This window comes from Equus caballus, chromosome 9 (assembly GCF_041296265.1).
Source record: "Equus caballus isolate H_3958 breed thoroughbred chromosome 9, TB-T2T, whole genome shotgun sequence".
NCBI classification, from domain to species: Eukaryota; Metazoa; Chordata; class Mammalia; order Perissodactyla; family Equidae; genus Equus; species Equus caballus.
In genome coordinates, this window is record NC_091692.1 from 59,189,967 (window position 1) to 59,215,980 (window position 26,014).

At 38.6% G+C, this 26,014-nt stretch overlaps 1 protein-coding gene across 1 annotated transcript in view; it reads left to right on the plus strand.

The window, feature by feature from the left end:
* Window positions 1-26,014, plus strand: part of LAPTM4B (lysosomal protein transmembrane 4 beta) — a 67,662-nt gene that overhangs the window by 35,648 nt on the left and 6,000 nt on the right. Inside the window, exons 3-6 of the mRNA XM_023648334.2 lie at window positions 235-308; window positions 661-783; window positions 3,987-4,085; window positions 9,090-9,185. Coding sequence (XP_023504102.2) covers window positions 235-308; window positions 661-783; window positions 3,987-4,085; window positions 9,090-9,185 — 392 coding nt within the window. The remainder of the gene's footprint in view (window positions 1-234; window positions 309-660; window positions 784-3,986; window positions 4,086-9,089; window positions 9,186-26,014) is intronic.

Consider the following 26,014-nt stretch of genomic DNA (forward strand, 5'->3'; position numbering starts at 1 on the left):
ACAACTTATTTATAGATCAATCTCTTGTCTGTGGACATATGATTTAGGAAGTACATCTTTTGGGCACTTTACACCCATTGACCATCATCTTCTCAAATTCCGAAAGAGCTCTGGTGGTTTACTTAATATAAAGTTCTCACTTATGATTGGTTTATAAACAAAATGCCTTTGAGAAGAGACTAAATAATGTTTAAACAGTGGATCTGCTACTGATTTTCTTTTTTTTTTTGGCAGACATGTGCATTGCTATTGCAATTTCTCTTCTCATGATCCTAATATGTGCAATGGCTACTTACGGAGCATACAAGGTAAGCACCTTTGAAATAAGGTCCTGGGCCTTTTTCTCCGTCCCTTATACATGTAAACTGTGCAGTTGTCTGTAAGAAGTAAGTGATTATTCTCAGTTTCCTATAAGAATCTTTGAAAGTTCAAATCTCTTATTAGTATTATGTGGAAAACCAATGTTATAGTCTCAGAAATGTTCACAGAGCCCTGTTTGTTGACTGCTTCTATTTGGCTTCCCAGTTGCCATCATGACCTGGTTTAATGAATCTCTGTTCCTCCATTTCCCTTTAGATTAAGAAAAGATTTCTCTGAATTCAAAGCAATAATGTTTTGTAATACTGAACACATTAACATCTTATTTTCTCCTATGTTTAGCAACATGCCGCCTGGATCATCCCATTCTTCTGTTACCAGATTTTCGATTTTGCCCTGAACACCTTGGTTGCAGTCACTGTGCTTGTTTATCCAAACTCCATTCAGGAATACATACGACAGCTGGTAGGTGGCCGTTCCAATTCCTGCTTCTCTTCATGAGGGGAATCTCGTTAAGTCAGGAATATAGATGTATGCAGATTGACAATGCACACACATCTTAAATTTGTGGATTTTTAATTTGTATCTGAGTTACTGATTAGAGATTTTTTAATGTTATTTCAAAGATGAGATTTTTGGTTTCTTAGAATGCTTTTCGGGAAAACATAGCCTCTTGAGATAGGTAAGTTGGTGGCTGTGATAATGGTATTAGTTGCACTTACCTAAATTATAATATAGTTGCTAATTGTCTTATTTTTGTAAAATGCAATTTGCTCAGTTGTCTGCAAAGTATAGCTTTTTGCCTCTGCTTTTGTGCAGGAAAAGTGGAACTTTACTGTACACTGGTTCCCAAACTTATTTGGCCATAGAACCTCTTTTTTCCCCAAGCAACTTTGTCGGACTAGTTTTCTGTTAAATGTCCTTTGTGACCTTATGGACAAGTATTGGTGGCTGGGTAAGAAGCTTGTGCAGTTATGAGATTGAAATACTTCTGTGCCTTCACATATTTTAACTTTTGTTTTTCCAATTGTGAATGTGCCTTAAAATTTAATTTCTTCAAAATCTTAGAATGTTTTAAATGGAGAGAAGGTTCACTCTTTGGAAGTTTTAATAGTAATTTCTGAGCATGCGGGAAGGAGCAGGGTTTTTCTTGGATGGGAGAAGAGGCTGGGGATTTGATGTGACAATGGAGGCCAAGAAGTTCAGTGGAAGAGAGAGATGGCTGGAGGGACGAGGGGAGGAAATGTGGCAACAGTAGTTTGTGCTCTTGTGGCAGTCATGCCCAGATCACTGCTGGTCCTCAGCAGACTTAGTACCAAACACCTCAAGTGTTTTGCCCCTTTTAAAAGTATTAGGTTGTCATTGTTGTGTTTGCTATACTTGTTAGTAATAGCTTCTCTTTGTTTTAGAAAACAGGTCCATGTTTTGGTAGAATGTAGTGTGAAGAAAATTTTTGTGTATTTCCTGTGTGCTAATTTTATGTGTTGGCCTTTGTGGTATAGCCAAGTGTTTCTGCATCAGGGAGTTTATCTATGACGAGCAGGGTGTAGAAGTACCTCTGTCTTTCAGGACTTTTGTTTTTACTCTGTAATGGTGATCTGCTGCTGGGTTCCTAAAATCAACCTTGGGAGTGAGGAGGAAACATGATCTCAACACGGCCTGTCATGTGCGGGGACTGGGAGAGGGTGGTGTTGAGTAAGGACACACTAAGACAAGCCAAATGGCAGGCCTGTGATTATTTGAACAGTGTATCGTGTGCTGCATCCCATATATTGCAGAGATTTATAAGGAGCATAAAGCCCAATATGCAGGCAAGCCTTTGGAACCCTCAGAATGCTACCCAGACTCGCCGTTGTGCCCCACACTGTTCAGTGTCCCCCTACTCGTTTGCTTTAGAGCCATCAGTAGGAAATGAAAATATTGGTGATGCTCACTGTAATTGTAACATCAGTTAATGAAAAAAGTCACCATCCAATTTTATTTTTAGTGAGAAGACCAAATAATGCAATTGAGTATTTTCTGTATTCTCTACTTAAAGACCAGTCTGGGCTGAAAGAGTGAGGCCTACAGACGATCACAATGCCTCAGGGAATGTTAAAGGTCCTTGTGCTGAGGCCCTTGTTGACAAGGCAGATGCAATGAGTCTGGAGAGACTGTTGTCTGAGAAGGCCGGGGGAGCACTCACTCAATTGTAGTGCCTCTTCTGTTTATGTGGAGTCTTGTAAAGTGCACTTATAATAAGTTGTGCATGTGTTTTTATGGGTCTCAATTGGGCATAGAAACCATGTTACTTTTCTGGGGGAAAGTGTAAAAATTTCTGGAAAAGGTCACATACTTCCGCTTTAACCCTGTCTTTTTTTTTTTTTAATTAGACGGAGAGACAATATGATTTTGTGTTGGTCTTGTGAATGACACCAAGTTGTTTTATTCTTGCCCTTCAAGATCAGTACTACAAAAACCCCTTGGAGGTTCCAAGGGAAGGGGCCAGTTTCAAGAGCTGATCACAAAGAATAACTTAGATTTTATTTCTTAGGCATTTTGCCCAAAGTGAAAGGAGACTCTGAAACCCACTGGGTGATGTTCACCCTGGGGAGGAGGAGCCAAGCACAAGTCATGGTTTTTCTCTATATTCTTCCTTAACATTTGGCACTTCTTTGTTACGTCTCAGATTACTGCGAATGTGGAATCCAAGCATATGGTATTGGATGATGACGAAGAGGTAAAGGTGACGTAGCTCACTGGGCTGCCTTCACGCTCACTTATCTAGGCCGGATCAAGGGAGGGCTCCATCAGTGCTGTGCAGGCATTGCATGATGAAGGTCTGTTGCTCCCGGTAACCATAGTAGCAGATTTTGATCCTCCCAAAAAGGTTTCCTTTGACCTGGTAGGTGATCAGTATGGTCAGATGGTAAGACTTGATTCTTTTTTTTAATACTGTAAATACCTAATGGTATAAAAGATTCTGCTCTTTGAGAAGTAGCATCAGCAAAAATGCTCTATATAGAGAAGATTCTATTTTAGAGCCAGCCCAGTGGCGCAGGGGTTAAGTTCACGCATTCCACTTCAGCGGCCCAGGGTTCGCTGGTTGGGATCCTGGGTACAGACCTATGCCCTGCTTGTCAAGGCATGCTGTGGCAGGCATCCCACATATAAAGTAGAGGAAGATGGGCACAGATGTTAGCTCAGGGCCAATCTTCCTCAGCAAAAAGAGGAGGATTGGCGGCAGATGTTAGCTCAGGCCTAATCTTCCTCAAAAAAAAAAAAAAGATTCTATTTTAATAGGTTTCTTCCCTTTGCCTTGCACAGGCCTTTTAGAGTGGTCCAGAATTTGCAGAAAATCCAACTATCACAGGTGTAGAAAGACCATACTGACTTTTAATTTTTTTATATTAGGAGGGCAAACTTAATGTTTTCAGGTCTCGCTCGTGAATCTTCCTCTGATTTTCTTTTCGAGAGTTATTGCCTGAATTATGAACAGACTAGCCTCTCCGCATCACACCTTTTGTAGCTTTTTCATTAGTAGAGGTAGGCTAGAAATTTTGTGGTGGTCTTAAATGATAACTATCTGCTTTAACTAATTGCTTTCTATAGGTACTTCTGATCAATGCCCGAGGAATATAATCCTGATGGTTAACAAGATTTGCTAATGAGGCACTTGTCTTTTGCAGCCTCCCAACTTTCCCTACAAAGAAGATATCATGTCTGTGAATCCTACCTGTTTGGTCCTTATTATTCTTCTGTTTATCAGCATTATCTTGGCTTTTAAGGTAAGCATGAAGATCTTACTTATGGTCTAAATATTATTGAACGTCTTCGTGAATGCTAAAGAAACAAGCAGACTTCTGTCAGTTTCATTATCTTGCTTCAGATTTCTGAACTGCTTTTTGATTTCCTAACCATTCTGTTCCTTCTCTTATTTGTATGAGAGAGAAACACTAACCAGACTTCCACAGGCCCACCAAGGGTTATTCCAAAATCGATTTGGATGGGAATAAATTAATATAATGTTATTCATTGCATAGTATATATTATATACTGCACCTCCATTACAATGTTTATATGCACATTCTTTTGTAATTTATTTTTAAAATGTAATATATTCTGAACATCATTCTGTAACAATTTATTATGTGAATTTATCATTATTTAATAAATTACTTATTGTTGGACATCAAGACGGTTTCTACTTTTTCACTTATTAATAGTGCTACAATGAATATATTTAAATACATCTTTCATATTCTTATGCATTTACTTCCTTAAGGTATGTTTCTTAAAATTAGAGGATATGCATAATTGGAAGCCTTTTGATAGGTTGTCAAATTGATCTCCCTAAAAGTTGGATGACTTAACACCCCCCGCAGTGCTGCCCCTCACTGTCATCAATCACATGCTATCTATTCTTTTTCATCTTTGTAAACCTGATAATAAAAACATCGTTATAATTTGTGCTTGCATGCTGCTAACAAGTAGAAAATCCTCAGATCGTTATTAGACTGAACTTTTAATTCTTAATATCTTTTGCTGTCTTTATTTTAGCATAAAATTACCCAATTCTTAAAAATCAAGCCTTAATAAGCTTGAGGAAGCTGTGTTTAGGGAGAAGAGTCATTTTAAATGGGGGTGGTGTGATGAAGAGGCGTAGAAAGGAAATGATTCATTGGGGATCATTTGGGTCTGCATTTTCCCCATGAATCACATCCTGCGAGTTTGATTTTGCACACGCACTTTAGTGATTGGGGATTGGGGTGAATTCTGTCCATAGATGTTGAGGCTTACGGCCTCTGCGGCTCCCACTCCCCCAACCCCAATTTTCTGGCTGCTTTTACCAGCCACAAATGTGGTCCTTGGCCACCCAGACCATCCAGGATGCGTGTGGAGTGGGCAGTGTCCCCTGGCAAAAGGCCACAAACTCTCAAATCCCACTCATCGCAGTTCCCCTTGCACGAATAGACTCCCCTTTAGCTTCTGCCTGTTTTTGGTCCCTTTCCTGTGCCTTTAAATAATGTGTGTGCACGCGTGCGTGCATGTGTGTGTGTACATGTGTGTGTCTGTGTGTGTGTTTCTTGCAGATTTTGTCATCTTACCAGGAAGGTTAGTCTGACCAAGCTACTCTCTGCCTGTACCAGAAGCTCAGAAGCTGGAACCTCCCAGTGGTCTTAAAAAAGGCCTTTTAACTTTGCAGGCATTTTCATTTGTATTGAAAATGCTTACTTGAGGTTTTGAGTCAGAGGACACAGCTTCTATCACTGCTACTTCTAGCTGTGTGACCGGAGCCTTGGTTTCTGCGTTTACTAAATAGCAATAATAGTGACGAAAACATTCTGTAGGGTCACTATGAGGTTTAAGTGAGCTCATGGATGGGAAGATGCATCATTCATTCATTTATTCAGTGAATTTATTAAGGGTCTCCTATGTGCCAGGCCATGTTCTAGGTACTGGGCTTGTAGTGAATAAGAAAAATCTCTGCCCTGTGGTACTTTTATAAATTGCAAAACATTATTAATTATCATAATAATCTAATACAAGACATCTTACAAATTGTTCACAGCTCTGTCCCCAACCTGTGAGAGAGATGTACTTAATATTTAATTATTTAAGCATCTATCACCTCTACTCTCTAAATTGCATTTCTTTGAGAACATAGACTGTGCGTTTATTTTATTATCTCTCTTAGCACTGAGCTGATGCCTTGTGTGAAGAGACTCAGTAATTATTAGTTTAAATAGATATGAGTACAGTCACGTGTCACTTAACAATGGGGATACATTCTGAGAAATGTGTCATTAGGCAATTTTGTTATGTGTACTTCCTAGAGTGCACTTAGACAAGCCTAGATGGAATATTCTACTATGCACCTGGGCTAGATGGTAGAGCCCATTGCTCCTAGGCTACAAACCTGCACGGCATGTTACTGTACTGAATACTGTAGGCAGGTTAACACAACGGTAAGTATTTGTGTATCTAAACATGGAAAAGATACAGTAAAGATATAGCATAAAAGGTAAAGAATGGTACATCTATAGAGGGTGCTTACCACGAATGGAGCTTGCAGGTCTGGAAGTTGCTCTGGGTGAGTGAGTGAATGTGAAGGCCCAGAGCATCACCATACACTGCTGTAGACTTGATAAACACTGTACACTTAGGCTACAGTAAATTTATGAAAAAATACGATCTTTCTTCAATAATAAATTAGCCTTAGCTTACTGTAACCTTTTTACTTTGTAAACTTTTTGACTCTTATAATAACACTTAGCTTACAACACAAATGCATTGCACAGCTGTACAAAAATACTTTCTTTCTTTATATCCTTATTCTATACAACTGGTGGCACAGTAGGTTTGTTTACACCAGCATCACCACAAACATGTGAGAAATGCATTGACTATGACATTACAACAGCTATGACATCACTAGGCGATAGGAATTTTCAGCTCCATTAAAATCTTATGGGACCACTGTTGCATATGCGGTCCACTGTTGACCCCAAATGTCATTATGTGCATGACTGTATACATGTTGTGGTTTCACGTATCAGTTTACCTGATTAGTGGCTTTCACAACCTAAATTCACTGCTATTCTTTAATAAGGTTTTTTATCACGCTGGTTGCCTGGGAGCCCAAACCAGAGCATGTGTCAGTTTCACTGCGTCCTAAGATGTGAAGGGGGCAGGGCTTCCCACACGGCTCTGCGAGTAGGTGATGGACGTAATTTGTCATTGCAAGTTTATTTGGGAAAGATACTAAATACTTAACTCTCTATTTAAGATTACGGAAATGTCAAATAAGAAATAAGCTCACTGAAATCAGTTACTGGGTTTATGGAGACAACAGGCCGGAGGTTTTTCTCCTGTTGGAGTGGTTAGTAGGCGAACGCACTGGTGTTGCGAGGGGCCCTCAGAATGCTGACTGCGGGCGTGTGAAGCCTCAGACACCAGGTACTGTTTACCTTCCAGGTACAGGTTTGTCCTTTTAGAGGCTTCGCATCAGACAGAGTTCTTGCCTTAAAAGACTCTGCTGTTCACTGATAAAATAGTGCACGACTAGTCAGTCTTCTTACATAACACATAATTAATATGTCCCCAAACATTTTTCTTTCATTTGTCTTGAAATTCTCAAAAATTCTAGGGCTTTTTTTTTCCCACTAAAGAAGGAATAGCACTAAGTAAACTGAAGGTTTGAGTAAACTGAACATATTGTGCACGTTGTTCAAGAAATATGCCCTTTACGTCTCTCTCTTACTGTTGATCTGTGGTTTCAGATTGTTGCCATTCAGGAAACTTTTATAAAATAGCATTATATATTTTCATCTTATCATCGCAGAAAATTTAAATGTAAGAGATAATTGTCACCAAATATGAAAGCAGCTTAAGACAGCATTCTGAGTATATGACACAATTTTACCTCACTCCTGAAAAATGCTGACAAGTACCCCTTTTGTCCTTAAATGTCTTCTTTTTTATAAAACAACTTTATTGAGATGTAATTCACATATCATAAAATTCACCCAATTAAAGCGTGCAATTCAGTAGTTTTTAGTAGATTCACAGAGTTGTGTAAGCACAGCTCTGTGGTTAAACAATGCAATTTTAGAGCATTTTTATCACTTGCCATTTGCCCTTATCTTCCTCCCCTACCTCTGGCAACCACTACTCTGCTTTCTGTCTCTGTAGATTTCCCTATTCTGGACATTTCTTATAAATAGAATCATACAACACGTGGTCCTTTGTGACTGGCTTCTTTGACTTAGCATAATTTTTTCAAAGTTCATCCATATTGTAGCATGTATCAGAATTTCCTTCCTTTTTATTGCTGAATAGTATTCTACTGTCTGAATATACCACATTTTGTATCCAGCCGTCAGTTGATGGACATTTGGGTTGCTTCCATTTTTTGGCTGTTATACATAATGCTGCTATGAACATTTGTGCGCAAGTTTTTGTGTGGACATGTTTTCATTTCTCTTGGGGCATAGACCGAGGAGTGGAATTGCTGGGTCATATGGTAACTGTTTAACCTTTTGAAGAACTGCCAAACTGTTTTCCAAAGTGGCGGCACCATTTTACATTCCCACCAGCAGTCTATGAGGGCTCCAGTTTCTCCACTAATCAAAGAATTTTAAAGCTAAAAAAGGATTTTGGAATCATTCAGTTCTAATCTAAGATGATTGGAATGAAAGTGCAGAGAGTTCATGGTTTAAACATCTCCATGAACTTGTTTTATTCTAGCGTGTCTTTATTCTGGACTTGATTTTAAGTATCTTCTTTGGATATTTCGTTATGACAGTGGCAATGTTTTAGTGAATTTTACTGATCTTAAAGCAAGTTCATGTGCAGTGAACCTTTTTAAAAAACTTGACTTGTGTAACAAAATCATATGTAATTATGTGAAATAAAAGTTGCCAGGACAGAGTTAAAATGTGATGAGAAATAAATTAATAAACTGATTGTTTTGTGACTTAGGGGGCAATAAATGTTTGTGGCTATTACTCCTTCTAACCACCTTTTCTTAGAAATTCTCCTCCTTCTCTCCACCCCCCGCCCGCCCCCACCTTCTGGACTGGTGGGAAGAATGAGGCCACAGCAGCACCCTTTGCCAGAAAGTTACTGTACCCAACATTTGTAATTTTAAAGGTTTTTTGGTTTAGTAGAGTTAATATGTGCATTTAGAATTTATGTAAATGAAAGTTTTATAATGGCTTTATCTATGGTTGTATTTTAAATTGTGTGAATTGGAAAATTAAGATCTAATAATCACTACTCACTTACAGGGTTACTTGATTAGCTGTGTTTGGAACTGCTACCGATACATTAATGGCAGGAACGCCTCTGATGTCCTGGTTTATGTTACCAGCAATGACACTACGGTAGGTGTGACGTCTCTTAACGTGGAAATCTCCACGCCTCTGCTATATCATGGCTTCTAAATGTTTCTACTGTTGGCTATGTTTTTACTGCTGTTGAAACATACTCACAAGCTGCATAGTCATTGAAAGATTCATAATTGAATGAAAAGTGTTTTGTTTTCCTTACAGGATTTTAAAATTTAGATGGCTCGGCTAATAATTTAAAAATTATTTTTAAAAATATTACAGATAGATAATGTATGTACCCTTTCCATATTTATGTATCTTAAGCCTGAATTACTAAACCAAGGTATATAATTGTAGATGTCAATTCCGCATAGGACGACTATACTATCTCACTTGACATGTGAAATTACACTTAGAAATGTGATTTTATAGGTAGAGAAATAAGAATTGCAAAGGTTACTATGTCTTTAAAACCTGCCCTGCCTATGAAAACCTTGGTAAAAGAATTTAGGGGGCTGGCCTGGTGGTGCAGCAGTTAAGTTTGCACATTGTGCTTCAGCAGCCCGGGATTCGCCAGTTCGGATCCCGGGTGTGGACCTATGCACTGCTTGTCAAGCCATGCTGTGGCAGGCATCCCACATATAAAGTAGAGGAAGATGGGCATGATGTTAGCTCAGGGCTAGTCTTCCTCAGCAAAAAGAGGAGGATTGGTGGCAGATGTTAGCTCAGGGCTAATCTTCCTCAAAAAACTTAATTTTTTTTAAAAACTTAAAGAATTCAAGAATTCAAATGATCTCTGTTTGCTACTGGTTCATACTTAAAATTTTTAAACCTATCAAATATGATATTGGAAAACATGTCTTCGCTGGAAGAGTCCTTAAAATCATTTGTACTTTATGTAAATTATCTTAAACTGCCTGGCTCATGGTGAAAAGTATAAGTCGTCTAGGTATTAACCTCCCTGTCTCCATCACCCGTGTATTCAGCACAGTGCCCGATGTGGTGGTTGGGACAAGTAGGTGCCCAAGGAGTGGCTGATGAAAAGGATGGCAGTGGATGACATGAACATGTGGGATGGGTCAAAATGGATAGGATTGGAGAGGACAGAATGGACAAGACAAATGAAAGGGTAAAATCAATGGTATATCAAGTCTAAACTAGAACAGAGTTTTTATATTTTGTTTTGTTTTTTAAATTGTGGTGACTTGCTTAGTCTATGACCTTACCAAAATAATTTAACTGTCTCTGACTTTAGTTCCTGTGTATAAAATGAGAATGAAACAATTTTATATTAAATATATAGGTGCAAACTGGTATTACTGAGAACTCTCTGAGATTTCTGAGAGACAGCGTGTTATACATGAACAGTTTTCCTAAGTGCTCACCAAACATTTGTTGAATTGAATCAAATATACGTGAGCAGTGGTTTAAGAAGAGGCTCTGCCATAATCGGAGGCACAAAACCCAGGATCCCCAGATGCTAAGAAGGCCCTTCTGGGGGCGTCTGCAGAATCCTGTGCACTGATTACAGTAAACACATGTTTAAAGATTTAATCTTGGATCAATAAATCTCTTTAAAGAAATAACTGTTCTTAGTTACTGTAATTTTGATAAAATTACTGGCTTAAAGAATTTTGCTTTCTCTAAGTTCCTCAGGATTTAGTTATCTATAAGTTTATTTTTTTTGCTTTTTCTTAAAAAAGAAATCTCAGAGTATATTTATTTTCCTGCTGAACTAGTGAAAAATCTAAACAAAGTTTGAGATTTTTGAGTTGGAGGAACTAGTAAAGTTGCTAAATGAACAAGATAGATCAGAACCTCATCCTCAGTACCACGATGTGTGGGACTTAGAAAACTGCCATCTTTGAGAAGTATCTCAGAGGAGGTAATGCCCATATTGCACGTGTTTGTTTTTATATACTTTGGGTGGTGGTTTTTTCAGGGCTTTCTGAAGGGTTGTGTGTATGTTTAATCGAGGCAAGGTAGAAGGGCTGAAAAGGTACATGTTGTTTAGATATACCTCAGATCAGAGGATATTCTGGAATAGTGGAAATTGGGGTGCTTAGGGAATTTAAGAACCACGAGTAAGTCCCTAAAATGCATCCAACTAGCTTTTTAGAGGAAACTTGTGTTTTTCCCCTTTTGAAAGATTCAAAATTAGACATGGAATAACAGGTAAGTTTTATTTAGTCTAACTTAAAATAGTTGTACTTTTCAACTGGACATCCCCAGCTCTTCTAACAATAGACCTTTCTTCAGAAAGCCTGCCAGCTTGGCAGTAGTGTGTAGGAACTAGGGTTTGGGCCACCGCAGTTGCCTCCTGGTGTGTTGACAGAAGGTGGGGGCACTGCTCAATGATGGTTGTTGGTCATTATCTTCTCAGTCATTCTCTATCAACTTGCCATTTTTAAAACGAGGAAACTGAGTTGCTAATAATGTTTCTACCTTCTCAAAGTTCCCAGTGAACCTTTTCTTTTCTTTTCTTTTTAAGAATGGTATTCTTGGGAAAGGGAAATTTATCAATTCTCGTAACTTGGTTGCATTGATAGTCCACTCCAAAATGTAGGGTTAGTCTCAGCTTTCTGACAGTATTTTAAAAGATTTTTTTAAAAAAGATAATGATATTGTGGCTACTTTTCCAAAGAATCCTTATCATACCTAAAATAATACCTCCTTAATATCAAAAAATTTCCAGTAAATGCTCAGATTTCCCATTGTCTCATAAATGTCATAATTTTTCTAGCAGTTTGTTTGAAAGCAGATCTCTGGGTCAATATGTATTTTAGGTCTCTATAATTTTTTGTTAAGAGACTAGTTTGTCCCACAGACTAGATGTTTCTGATTGCATACCTATAGTATAGTCCTCTGTGTTTCCCGTAAATTAGTTGTATCTGGAGGCTTCCCATATTCATGTTTCCATGTTCATTTTTTTCGGTCACTTTTTTTTATTGAGTTCATAATAGTTTACATCATTATGAAGTTTCAGTTGTACATTATTTCTTGTCCTTCCCCATATAGGTGCTGCCTTCACGCCCCTTACCCCCCCCCCCCCCCGCCAGCCCCCTTCCCCTGATAACCACTGAACTGTTCTCTTTGTCCGTCTGTTTATCTTCCACGTGTGAGTGATGTCATATAGTGTTTGTCTTTCCCAGTCTGGCTTATTTCACTTAACATAAAACCCTCCAGGTCCATCCATGTTGTTGCAAATGGGATGATTTCGCCTTATTTTATGGCAGAGTAGTATTCCATTGTATATATATACACCACATCTTCTGTACGCAGTCGATGGACACTTGGATTGCTTCCATGTCTTGGCTATTGTGAGTATTGCTGCAGTGAACGTGGGGTACACAGGTCACTTTGGATTGTTGATTTCAATTTGTTTGGATAGTTACCCAGTAGTGGGATAGCTGAGTCGTATGGTATTGCTATTTTTAGTTTTTTGGGGAATCTCTATACTGTTTTCCATAGTGGCTGCACCAGTTTGCATTCCCACCAGGAGTGTATGAGGGTTCCCTTTTCTCCACACCCTCTCCAACATTTGTTATTTTAGTCTTAGTGATTATAGCCATGTTAACAGATGTAAGATGGTATCTTAGTGTAGTTTTGATTTGCATTTCCCTAATGATCAGTGATGTTGAACATCTTTTCATGTGCTCATTGGCCATCTGTGTATCTTCTTTGGAGAAATGTCTGTTCATATCCTCTGCCCACTTTTTGATCGGGCTGTTTGGTTTTTTGTTGTTCAGTTGTGTGAGTTCCTTATATATTATGGAGATTAACCCCTTGTCAGATATATGATTTGAAAATATTTTCTCCCAATTGGTAGGTTGTCTTTTTATTTTGATCCTAGTTTCTTTTGCCATGCAGAAGCTCTTTAGTCTGATGAAGTCACACTTCTTTATTTTTTATGTTGTTCCCCTTGTCTGAGAAGACGTGGTATTCAAAAAGATTCTTTTCAGTTTGATGTCACAGAGTGTACTACCTATATTTTCTTCCAGAAGTTTTATGGCTTCAGAACTTATCTTCAAGTCTTTGATTCATTTTGAGTTTATTTTTGTGTATGGCGTGAGATAATGGTCTACTTTCATTCTTTTGCAAGTGGTTGTCCAGATTTCCCCACACCATTTGTTGAAGAGACTGTCTTTTCTCCATTGTATGTTCTTGGCACCTTCGTCAAATATTAGCTGTCCATAGATGTGCAGTTTTATTTCTGGGCTTTCAGTTCTGTTCCGTTGGTCTGAGTGCTTGTTTTTGTACCAGTACCATGCTGTTCTAATTACTATGGCTTTGTAGCAATTTTTTTTTTTTAAGATTGGCACCTGAGCTAACCACTGTTGCCAATCTTCTTTTTTTTTTTTCCCTCCCCAAATACCCCCAGTACATAGTTGTATATTTTAGTTGTGGGTCTTTCTGGTTGTGGCATGTGAGACGCCGTCTCAGCGTGGCCTGATGAGCGGTGCCATGTCCATGCCCAGGATCCGAACTGGTGAAACCCTGCGCCACCAAAGTGGAGTGCACAAACTTAACCACTCAGCCATGGGGCCGGTTCCCCATAGTACATTTTGAAGTCAGGAATTGTGATGCCTCAAGCTTTGTTTTTTTTTTCTCATGATTGCTTTAGCAATTTGGGGTCTTTGTTTGCTCCATATGAATTTTAGGATTCTTTGTTCTATTTCCGTGAAGAGTGTCATTGGGATGCTGATTGGGATTGTATTGAACTCTGCATTGCTTTGGGTAGTGTGGACATTTTAACTATGTTTATTCTTCCGATCTATGTGCATGGAATTTCTTTCCATCTCTTTATGTCGTCATCTATTTCTTTCAATAATGTCTTATAGTTTTCATTGTATAAGTCCTTCACCTCCTTGGTTAAATTTATTCCTACATATTTTACTCTTTTTGTTGCGATTGTAAATGGGATTGTATTGAGTTCTCTTTCTGTAAGTTCGTTATTGGAGTATAGAAATGCAAACTGATTTTTGTAAGTTGATTTTGTACCTTGCAATTTTACTGTAATTGTTGATTATTTCTAATAGTTTTCCAATGGATTCTTTAGGGTTTTCTATATATAAGATCATGTCGTTTGTAAACAGTGAGAGTTTCACTTCTTCATTTCCTATTTGGATTCCTTTTATTCCTTTCTCTTGCCTAATTGCTCTGGCCAAAACCTTCAATACTGTATTGAATAAGAGTGGTGATAGTAGGCATCCTTGTCTTGTTCCTGTTCTCAGAGGGATGGCATTCAGTTTTTCCCCATTGAGTATGATGTTGGCTGTGTGTTTGTCATATATGGCCTTTATTATGTTGAGGTAATTTCCTTTTATCCCTCATTTATTGAGATTTTTTATCATAAATGGATGTTGGAGCTTGTCAAATGCTGTCTCTGCGTCTATGTAGATGATCAGGTAGTTTTTCTTCCTCATTTTGTTAATGTTGTGTATCACATTGATTGATTTGCAGATGTTGAACCATTCCTGTATCCCTGGCATAAATCCCACTTGATTGTGATGTATCATCTTTTTGGTGTATTGCTGTATTCAGCTTGCCAATATTTTGTTGAGGCTTTTTCATCTATGTTCATCAGTGATATTGGCCTGTTGTTTTCCTTTTTTGTGTTGTCCTTGTCAGGCTTTGGTATCAGAGTGATGTTAGCCTCGTAGAATGTGTTAGGAAGCTTTCCATCTTCCCTAATTTTTTGGAATAGCTTGAGAAAGATAGGTATTAAATCCTCTTTGAAAGTTTGGTAGAAATCTCCAGGGAAGCTGTCTGGTTCTGGGCTTTTCTTTTTTGGGATGCTTTGATTACTGTTTCAGTCTCTTTACTTGTGATTAGTCTATTCAGATTATCTATGCTTCTTGATTCGGTTTTGGGAGGTTATAACAGTCAAAGAATTTATCCGTTTCTTCTAGATTGTCCATTTTGTTGGCGTATGGCTTTTTGTAGTATTCTCTAATAATCTGTATTTCTGTGGTATCCATTGTAATTTCTCTTCTTTCATTTCTAATTTTATTTATCTGAGCTTTCTCTCTTTTTTTTCTCTGTAAGTCTAGCTAAGGGTTTGTCAGTTTTGTTGATCTTCTCCAAGAACCAGCTGTTTGTTTCATTGATCCTTTCTACTGCCTTTTTTGTTGCAGTTGTGTTTATTTCTACTCTGATTTTTATTATTATTTCTCTCCTTCTGCTGACTTTGGGCTTTTTTTGTTCTTCTTTTTCTAATTTAGTTAGGTGTAGTTTGAGATTGCTTATTTGGGATTTTTCTTGTCTGTTAAGGTGAGCCTGTATTGCAGTGAATTTCCCTCTTAGTACTGCTTTTGCTGCATCCCTCATGAGTTGGTATGGTATGTTTTCATTTTCATTTGTCTCCAGATATTTTCTTGATTTCTCCTTTAATTTCTTCAGTGATCCTTTGGTTGTTCAATAGCATGTTGTTTAGTCTCTATGTCTTTTCCCTTTCTCAGCTTTTCTCTTGTACCTAATTTCTAGCTTGATAGCATTGTGATCAGAAAAGATGCTTGTCATTATTTCAATCTTAAATTTATTGAGGCTTGCCTTGTTTCCCAACATATGATCTGTCCTTGAGAATGTTCCATGCACACTTGAGAAGAATATGTATTCTGTTTTTGGATGGAGTGTTCTATATGTCTCTCTTAAGTCCAACTGGTCTAGCTTTTCATTTAATTCCAGTGTTTCCTTGTTGACTTTCTGTCTGTATGATCTATCCATTGGTGTGAGTGGAGCGTTGAGTTCCCCTGCAATTACTGTTCTACTATTAATATCTCTTTTTAAGTTTGTTAGTAGCTGCTTTATATACTTTGGTGCTCCTGTGTTGGGTGATAGATATATGCTTATATATATATGTATACTATATATATATATATATATATATATATATATATATATATATATATATATATACTGTGTTGGGTGATAGATAGATACTTATGTGCTATGTCTTCTTGGTCGAGTGTCCCTTTGATCGTTATATACTGCCCCTCTTTGTCTCTCTTTACTGTCTTATCTTGAAGTCTGCTTTGTTTGCTATAAGATTGAAACACCCACTTTCCGTTGTTTGCCATTAGCTTGGAGTATCATTTTCCATCCCTTTACTCTGAACCTGTATTTGTCGTTGGAGCTGAGATGTGTTTCCTGAGACAGCATAGTGTTGGGTCTTGTTCTTTAATACATCTCACCACTCTGTGTCTTTTTATTGGAGAATTCAATCCATTTAGATTTAGGGTGATTATTGATATATGAGGGCTTAATGCTGCCATTTTATCACTCATGTTCTGGTTGTCTTGCATTTCCTTTGTTTCTCAAATCTGTGTGTTTCAGTCTACTTGCTTTTTTTTTTTTGCAAGATTATTTTATAGTTGATAATTTGTTCTTTCATCAGGAGGCAGATAATATCTGATTGATTCTATCTGGGATAGCAGCAACCATTAATATCATTGATTCATTAGGAGTTGCAAGATGATGACATTCCATCATTTGTTCTTCATTTATTAGCTGGAATATTTCTATAAAAAAACTTTCCCTTATATACAGTTTGGTTACCCAGTGGTGCCTGTGACATGGATAAATATACTTGGTTTTGTTCTCTTTATTGATCAGTTTTCTAAATGATGAGTTGGTCCATCATTATCTATTGATGACCAGTGAGGTTTTTTTTTTAAGTAATAAATAACTAATGAAAAGAAGTCTACTGTTAGAAGAGCTGAAGATGTCCAGTTGAAAAGTACAACTATTTTGATAAATTTTAAATATCAGTAAGCCTAAATAAAATTTACCTGTTATTCAATACCTATTTCGAAACTTTCTAAGGAGAGAAAGAAAATCTTTCTCTAAAAATCATGGTTAATATCCTTATTAATGCTAAAATTGTGCTGTCTTTGGCCACTTTGAGCCTCTTTAAGTTGGTGCCCAAGTCTCTTGACACAACCCTGGTAGTCTTTGATAGTTTCCTTGCTGTCTGGTTGACAAGCTGTTCTAGACTCATCTTGTCCATTTCTTGTCCCAGACCTGGGATCAGCCATTTCTCCAAGGAGCACTGCTTCCTTTTTTTTTTTTTTTTTCTGGTGAGGAAGATTGGTGCTGAGCTAACATCTGTTGCCAATCTTGCTCTTTTTCCTTGAGGAAGATTGTCGCTGAGCTAATATCTATTCCAACCCTCCTGTATTTTATGTGGGATGCTGCCACAGCATGGCTTGATGAGTGGTGCCACATCTGCATCTGGGGTCTGAACCTGTGAACCCTGGGTCACCGAAGTGGAGAGCGTGACCTTAACCACCAACTACCAGGCCGGCCCCCCTGCTTCCTTTTGGTAAAGACCATAATTTGGATTTCTAGAGTTGGAGAACAGACTTTTTTTTTGTCTTTTAAGCAGGGCTCTGCATGTTTGAAGATTGTTTTGACTAGAACTAAAGGAGTTCATGTTAGTTCTAACTTAAAAAAAAACACAAATATATGGGAGCCTCGCTCTGAGCCCCTAAATTGGGGGGTTGGAATGATCTAGTTCTGTAGTTTTCATTTTCCCTGGTCTCCATAGTTATAAGATCCTCATAGTGTATAGTAAGGTATGCGTCCCTTTTGTTCATTTCTTTATTGGGAATCCACACAGACATAATAACATGTTGTGTCTTTCACTTCCCATCAGATATTAGGCCAGATGGCTTTTCTCTCAGGCTGAATAGTCTCAGGGTGACCTCTGTGGAAAGATACTGGGGCTCTTGTTGGTAGAAATAAATGTGGTTTTTTTCTTCTCTAAAACAGTACACCTATTATTAGCCAGATATATACTTTCCCAAATACTACTCTGGGAACCTAGATAAGAGTTATTAGATATTGGAGTTTATCTGTGGGTTAATCTCTCCTCCAGTTTCCCAGTTGAAAGAAAAGCCTGAGTCAGAGGGGCCACAAACATCAGTTAGTTTGTAATGCCTTAGGGTCTTGGTATTTTTCTTTCTGGTGCCCTTAGGCCAAAAGAAATACCTAACTTTTCATTTCGTTCAGTGGTCAGGTCCAGACAACCTAAGAGTCATAGTTAGTGTGGTATCTCCTAGTTGTTGCTGTGTTTTCCTTGAAACTATCCTGAGGTGTCCCTTTGAGTCACTGCAGCTTTCCGTGGGCACCCTAGGGAGACGCAGCCTTCCTTTGAGAATATTGTAGAAATCACATTCTGGATACATGTTACCTAAAACCACGTTCTCTTCCCTACCTCCATCAAAATTTTGTTTTAAGAGGAAAATGTATTAAAATAGTAAACATCCAGATTGTAGTAAAAGATTTCTTTGACATTTAAATATACGCAAATCGAGAGTTAAAGAACTGTTTTAATCTATGCAGTCTGTTCTGCTAATACCAGTGAAGACTTGAGTGATGGTAGTACCCAGTATTTTGTTAAATCCAAAAGTAGGGAACCTGTTTCTTTGGAATTGGGGCACTTTAAAGCAGTAAGATTAATATTTCGCCAGAATAGTGTCTGAAATCTGATTCCAGATAAAAGAATCATCATCTTGGGTAATGTAGGAAAGTTCCTAACTAGGGATAAATAGGGAAGTTTTAAACTTCGCTGAGTCTGTTATGCCATGTCGTATTGTAGGTGCTAATCCTGGTTAACATTATATACAGGGTTACTGTTCTGACCTCAGAAAGTATTTTGCTGTGTCGGGCCACGTTTTGAGTCTGCCTTCGTGAAAAACACAGTTGAGAGAGAGGTCGGTGACCTGGTGAAGGCCAGATGATCTCCCCGGCAGCCATTTCCCAATGGCTTCTCTCCGAGGGGCCTGAGACTAATTAAGACCGACCTTGGGCTGTCAAAAACCACAAAGCAAATTCTCGGTTGACTGAGAGGGGTTGGGGGTGGGGGCAAATTTAGTAGTGGTTTCAATGACTTTCAAAAATTGTACATAAAAATTCCGTGTTTTTCCCCCCTCTTGCTGCTTTTAAAAATCAGGTTTACTTCCTAGGTATAGATTGAATATGGTTAGAAACAAGTTCTTGCTTAGTTAACGTGGTTCTGTTTATTTTTTTCCCCCACTGTAGAGAGAGAAAAGGGGCGGGAATGAACTAAATTGACAGCAGGAGAGATCTTTAGTTAGACTTTAGAAGTCCTTTCATACCTGAGAAACTAGGGCGTTACCAAGATGACTGTATAGTCATCAACTTGCAGATTCTTCAGAAAAGTCATAGCTGACTTTCTGAAATGGTGTGAGGAAGTCTTCGTCTAAGGGCTAGTTACTGTGCTGGCTCTTAAGATCTCTTTCAGTCCTGGGCATCTCAGATTCATGTACAAAAAGCATAACTCACAAACAAACAAACCTTTCACTGCTGTCATCTGCCTGTATGAACCCCAGGGTCCAGGAGGCAGTGGGGAGTGGGGAGAGTAAGAAGGTTCTAGAACAGGACTTCTAGAGGATTTGAAACTCTAGCCTGTGATTTCTTGGGTCTGGGCTTCTGGCCTACTAAGTACTGGAATACAAAAAGGAGATCTTATTTGTAATATCTCAATTGTGGGTGTCTCTTTCCCTTGTTATTTAATAGTTGGTATGATCTCTCTAAGTTTTTTTTTCTTTTTAATTTTAAAAGACCAAGAGGAATGTGAGAGGTTGATAACCACTTGGTAAAATCCCAGATAAGCACGGAGAGCAGCTAGGAGACCGTTTCTATAGTCGAGCTTACTGTGATGATGAAGATGATGACAGTCTGACCCAGGGCAGTAGTAGAGGGAATGAGAAAGAGGGGAAGGATTTGCGAGAGCTGTAGGAGGTGGAAAGGATAGTGCATAATTGAGGGGATATGGAGTGAGATGATTCTCCAGGATGTCTCTTGTATGTGACTGTAACTTAAAATGTAAAATCATTTCCCTGGAAGCAGGACAAGACCTTGGAAGTTAACTGGTCCAACCACCTTTTGATACTCGCATCCCTTCGACTGTTCCCACAAGTGTCGTTTAGCTGAGGGCTGAATCATTGCGGTGATGTTCCGCCCCCCTCTGAATCTATTGTACGTCCCTGCTCTGTAGCTTTTGTAGCAGAGGTTTCTCCCCAAACAGTGATGTGGTGGTTGCCATCTGCCAGGCTCGGTGCTGGGTGCTTACATCTGTGAACTCAGTTAATCTCCAAAGTCCTTGAAGTAGGTTCTACTAATCACTGTGTACAAAAGAAGGAATTGAGGCACCAAGTAGATAACTTCCCAAGATCACACGGCTAGTAAGTGGCAGGAGGCGGGAGTATGTCTTCAGGGGCCTGGCTGCAGTCTGTTCTTACCCACCAGCTTCCTCCTAGACCGTCTTCTGTTCAGACTGCAGCCAGGACTGTGTGTTCCCCCACAGGACCTGGCATGGATTTGACGAGGATGGGGAGTGAAGCAGGAGAACAATTCATTTAGACAATTCTTCTCAAGTAAAGTCACAAACTTTTAAAGTAGTTGGGACTTTTTGGGGGAGGTTTTTTGGGTTTATTTTTGCTTTTTAGCACAGTGGAAGGGATAGGAGGGTGACTTAGAAGAAAGAAGTGGAAGAAAAGCAAAGGGTAAAAGTAAACTTTGTGATAGCAGGTCAGCAGGGCTTCTGCTAAATAGTCCTGCTTCCTGTAACTCAGCCCCACATATTTTCCTGGGATCTTCCTACGTGCGCAGGGCTTCAGGAGTATGTATCTGTTAGTTCTGACAGAGAAGTATTGTGGGTGAGGTTGGACAAGATGCCCCTGGGATTTCCTCCTGAAAGCTTTTCCCCACTTTAATGTAGGTTCCACAATTCAAGCTGACAGTGCGTGACATTAACTCAGCTCATGTTTCTTTCCTTCCATTAATAAAATATAGTGTTTTTTAAAATATCCTAGTCTGCTAGAAATTATCTCTGACCCATATAACTTTCCAGTTATTTCATCCAGACAGCATTTGGAGCAGTCAGATCAACACACAGATATTTGAAACCCAGAAGTTCTGGAAGAGCATTCAAGTAAACCTAGTTTTCATTATGAACCTGGATAAGAGGATGTCAATCAGTGCTTAATTGTAATCCTCCTATAATAGCAAGTGAGAACAGTTGATAGTCGTTTTGCAGTCAATTGAGGATAAAATCATCCTCTATTTTCATTGTGTTTTACGTTAAAACACACACAGAACTTGGCTTGTTTATCGCATGTGTCCAAAATAGAGTCCATGTTGGTTTTACTCGAGGGACAGATGAGACGTTGAATTTTATTTTTTAACCTTCTAAGAAAGGTTTCCGGAGTATATCTTAGGGAAGGGGTAAAAAGTGTGTAAGGTGTTTGTGCAGCATTGTTTTTAATAGCAAAAGTAATAATTAGTATGCATTGTCTAATATTTGGGAGCCGGTTTGGTTAAATAAGGGTATATCCACTTGATAAAATGTCTTTATTGCCATAAAAATTTTTATAAGCAGTGTAACAGCAGAAGAAAGTTTTACGATGTTTTAAAAAGCAGAATATAGAAGTTTATATCGTGATTCCAGCTATGAAAAAATGAATTTTATAGACGCAGATTAGATTGTGATAGAAAATTAAGCAATTGCTTTGTTGGATACTGGAAATCAAAGCAGAAGCTGTTTCTCCCTTTCCGTTAATTGGAGGGAGGAAGGGAAGCATGTGGGGTGGAGGAATAGATGAAATGAGAATCTGAGATCTGAGGTCCTGAGCAGTCCTTCCAGCCCATGTGCCTCATCAGCAGCTGAGCAGGGCCAGGTTGGCAGCCCCAGACCAAAGGTGTAGAATCACAAAGGAGATGTGCACAGGAGGTGGCGTCGCACCTGCAGGTTGGGGGACTCGAGGAAGCAGCTGGGATGCTTTGATAACGTTACCATGGTGATAGCTCACAGTTCATTCCTTCTGTTTTCTCAAGAGTTAAATTAGGTATTTTTATTATAGATAAAAAGGTAGGGTTTTAAGATATATTTATTTAGATATAGTTAGATGTCTATATTATTTAAAAAGTTATTTCAGATATATTTATTTAAATATTAGATATTTAAGTGGTCAGAACTATTTTAACTTTCAATTTGGGTTACTATATTATTTTGATGTTTTCTGCCCAGACATCTTCTCACCAGTGAGAATTTTTTGACCCAATTTGAAAGATTTGAGGTATGGATTCTATATTATGAGTATAATCTATAAAAGAATTTGAGTAGTTTCTCTGCTGAGAATTAAGGGAGATGATAACTTCCTCTTATACTATCAAGTGAGGACAATTTATAGAGGTTTGCAGTGAATTGAGGATAAAAATCACCTTCTATCTTATTTGTCTTTGGAAATTATTCCTTACTATAGGCAAGGGGAAAGTTTCTCACTACAATCCTCCAAATTTGTGTTCTCCCTGTCTCCTGGTATGTTGGAGTCATTGAATACAAGATGCCATCGGTTGTAAATTGCACTCTTATTTTAGGTACCTCTTATTGTAAGATGCTGTCAATTATAAGGCTCGTCAATTACAAGCCTAAATTCAGATGTTAAAATGTTCAAAAATGTATACTTTAGAATCAAAAATATATGGGGGTGTGTGTGTTTACTTATTTATATTGTAGGTGGGGATATTTAAAAAGTTTGGAAACACTTATTCTAGATGCCTTAGAGATAAGCCCTGATTTTCTCTTTGTGATGATCCTGTCTCAAATATCCAAATGCTTATTAATCAGTTAATCATGGAGATGCGCGATTCAACTGTCCCCTTTCCTGTTTAGCCTGAGCAAAGGAAGCTCACATCTAAATAGGCAAATGTGGTTTGACCAATTTAAAACAAACATTTAATGTAAGTGCTGCCTGTTTTAAACAAGATACATTATAGACTATTCGGAGTGTGACAAATGGTGAAGAGAAAATAAATATTTAGCCGCTTGGGATTAATTTAAATGGCCCTTTAGAAGACTTAAGTGCCCCTAAATGACGAGATTGTTTTGAGGCTGTGTATTTTCATGTGTGACATTATTATTTCTTTCAAGGCCAGAATACATGGTAATCCTTTTCCTTCATACAGATGAAGGCAAACTTTTTCTGTAAAGAACCAGATAGTAAATGCCTGAGGCTTTGCAGGCCATACGGTCTCTGTCATAACTCTTCAGCCCTGCTGTTGTAGTGTGAAAGCAGCTGTAGACAATACATAAACGAGTAAGTGTGTGTGTTCCAATAAAACTTTATTTATGGACGCTGAAATATGAATTTTATATGATTTTCACACATCATGAAACATTTTTCTTTGAAATCATTAAAAAAATGTAAAAACCATTCTTAGCTCCCAGGCTATGCAAAACACAGGTGGCAGGCCAGATTTGGCCCACATAGTTTACAAACCCCTACCTTAGTGGAAATTTAAGCTGAGTTTTCTGGGCATTTGCAGGACAACTATTTGAGCCATTCCAGGCATTTGTAACCCCCTCTTTCTGCCTGGACAGACCTCAGAGCTGAGCCTTCTCCTCTCACAAGTGGGATGGCAAACAATAGCACCCAATCTTGTCAAGGATTTCTTTTTCCTGAGAAAGTTTGAATTCTCCTGTGTTTACTATTTTGCCAACAGATCTAAATTAAGCTTAAATTTAACAAGCTATAGTGGAAATCAATAAAAGAGTAATTCGCTTGCAAAATAGTCACTAAAGTCTTAAAAACAGTAGCTAAAGTTATCATATGCAGTGTTACCCACTGTCTTTTATATAAAGATCCATTCCGTAAAGTCCTATTTTAGTTTACTACTAGGAAAAAGGCACACACACCTTCCTCCCTCTTCTTCCCTCACTGTGTATCTGTCCATCTACGTATGTATCTATCCATCCATCCATCCATATATAGAAATAAAAACTTCACAACCCAATAAATTTCCATTTTGCCTTATTTCTGGGTCATCTTAACATTCAGTTGTCTTATTTTGCATTATGTCCAGTGTTGCAAGCCATCTCTTCCTTTCACAAATATATGGAATACAGTGAAGATTTGTTGAGCCTTAGTGCATGCCATGTACTGTGCTAAATAAGCACATTTACTTGGGCTTATTTCACCAACCTTATGAGATAGACACTATTATTGCCCCCATTTACAGATGAGAAAAGTGAGACTTAAAGAGGTAAGTGACTGGCCCAAGGCCTCACAGTTGGGAAGCGATGGACCCAGATAGTCAACTCCACAGTCCATGCTCTCAGCCACTACCTCAGCGTACCCCAGTCTTCTTGACATAGGAGCACACATAGAAAATTACAGTATTTGTATGGCACACTGTTGTGAATGGACTCTGGTTGAGAAGCTCTGCACTTCGCCTAGAAGATAAATTCTATTTAGCAGACCCCTCCACTAGCAGGTAAGCTGTCTGCTGGCTCAAATCTTGTAAGTGTCAGTTAGTGCCTGGCACACAGTATGACCAACATTTGTTGATGAAATGCATGAACGGTATTTATAAAAGTTATTCATCTTGCTCTTTTTTTATCTCAGTTGCAGGAAATAGCTTAGATTATGTGAACCAGATCAACTCCATGCCTGTGGCCCAAACCGTCCACTGGTCATCTCCACAGAGAGAACACATGCAGAGCTCATGCCATTGCTTCCACATCTGCATCTTTTCTTAGATTCTAATGGATGGTAGCAATGTCCACTTAGTCACCTAAGCCAGTAACTTAGGAGTCATCTTTAAAACTTGTTATAATTAGGAGCCATCCCGGTGGCGCAGTGGTTAAGTTTGCACGTTCTGCTTCTTGGCGGCCCGGGGTTCGCCAGTTCGGATCCCAGGTGCAGACATGGCACCACTTGGCACGCCATGCTGTGGCAGGCGTCGCACATATAAAGTAGAGGAAGATGGGCACAGATGTTAGCTCAAGGCCAGTCTTCCTCAGCAAAAGAGGAGGACTGGCAGTAGTTAGCTCAGGGCTAATCTTCCTCAAAAAAAAAAAAACTTGTTATAATTAGTCTTTTAGCCTTTAGTCTTGAATTCTCCCTTCTCTTCATTTTTTCCTTGCTGTTGCTGCCAGATTGATCTAAAACATAAATCTGATTTTGTCATCTTTGTACTTAAAAGCCTTCAAGGGTTCTGCTGTTTATTTCTGTAGCATTTCTCAACTGTGATGTCACTCCACTTTGCTATGTGACAGTTACTTGTGACTTATGGGGTAATATTTAAAACTTCAGTTTGCCAATGGTTTGAATTTTTTTCCTTTGAATAAATAAGAACAGATTCAGGATTATCCCTACAACAGCATCGGTCTCAGCTGCTTGCATTCTGGTATTTTCTTGAAGCCAGAGGAGGGAGTGGAGTATCAACTTCATCCTGCCAAGTCCATCTTATTTGTGAGGCAGCTTCGAGGGGCTGTTACTGAAGTCCGTCAACAGTTGTTCCTCCCAGGAGCTTTCATGAAAATTGTGCCCCTTGCTTGCCACCTGTGACCCCCCCAAAGGAACCAAAAAGAGAAAGAAGTCTCTGTTTATGGTGGTATGTTCTTTATTTTTCCAAGTTTTGTGGGGAAGTTGCCCCTTGATGACTGGCTTCCTCTTTCCTTCACACCACTGTGCTTATTCTTTTATTTTTAAAATATTACTTTTATTTTTAACACATTATTACATGTGCATAGCTAAAAATCATGGTATTGAAAGATTTATTTCTTGTCCTCTCCCATTCTCTTGCCCGTCCTCCACTCTTCACCCAGCAGCAAACATTGTCACCTCTCTTGTTTCTTCTAGTATTTGCCTCCCTGTGTTAAAATATGTCTACATTACTAATTTTTCACTGGCCAGTTTGAGATATCTCCCCTGCCTTCATCCTCCTCATACGGTCATACCAAATTTTTGGGTTAGGTCGCCAGTTAACGTTTACTTTGACTACGTGAGTATGTGGGTATTGTTCAGTGCAGAGCTCTGTCATATGTATTCCCTTTCTTGTACAATTTTTATTTT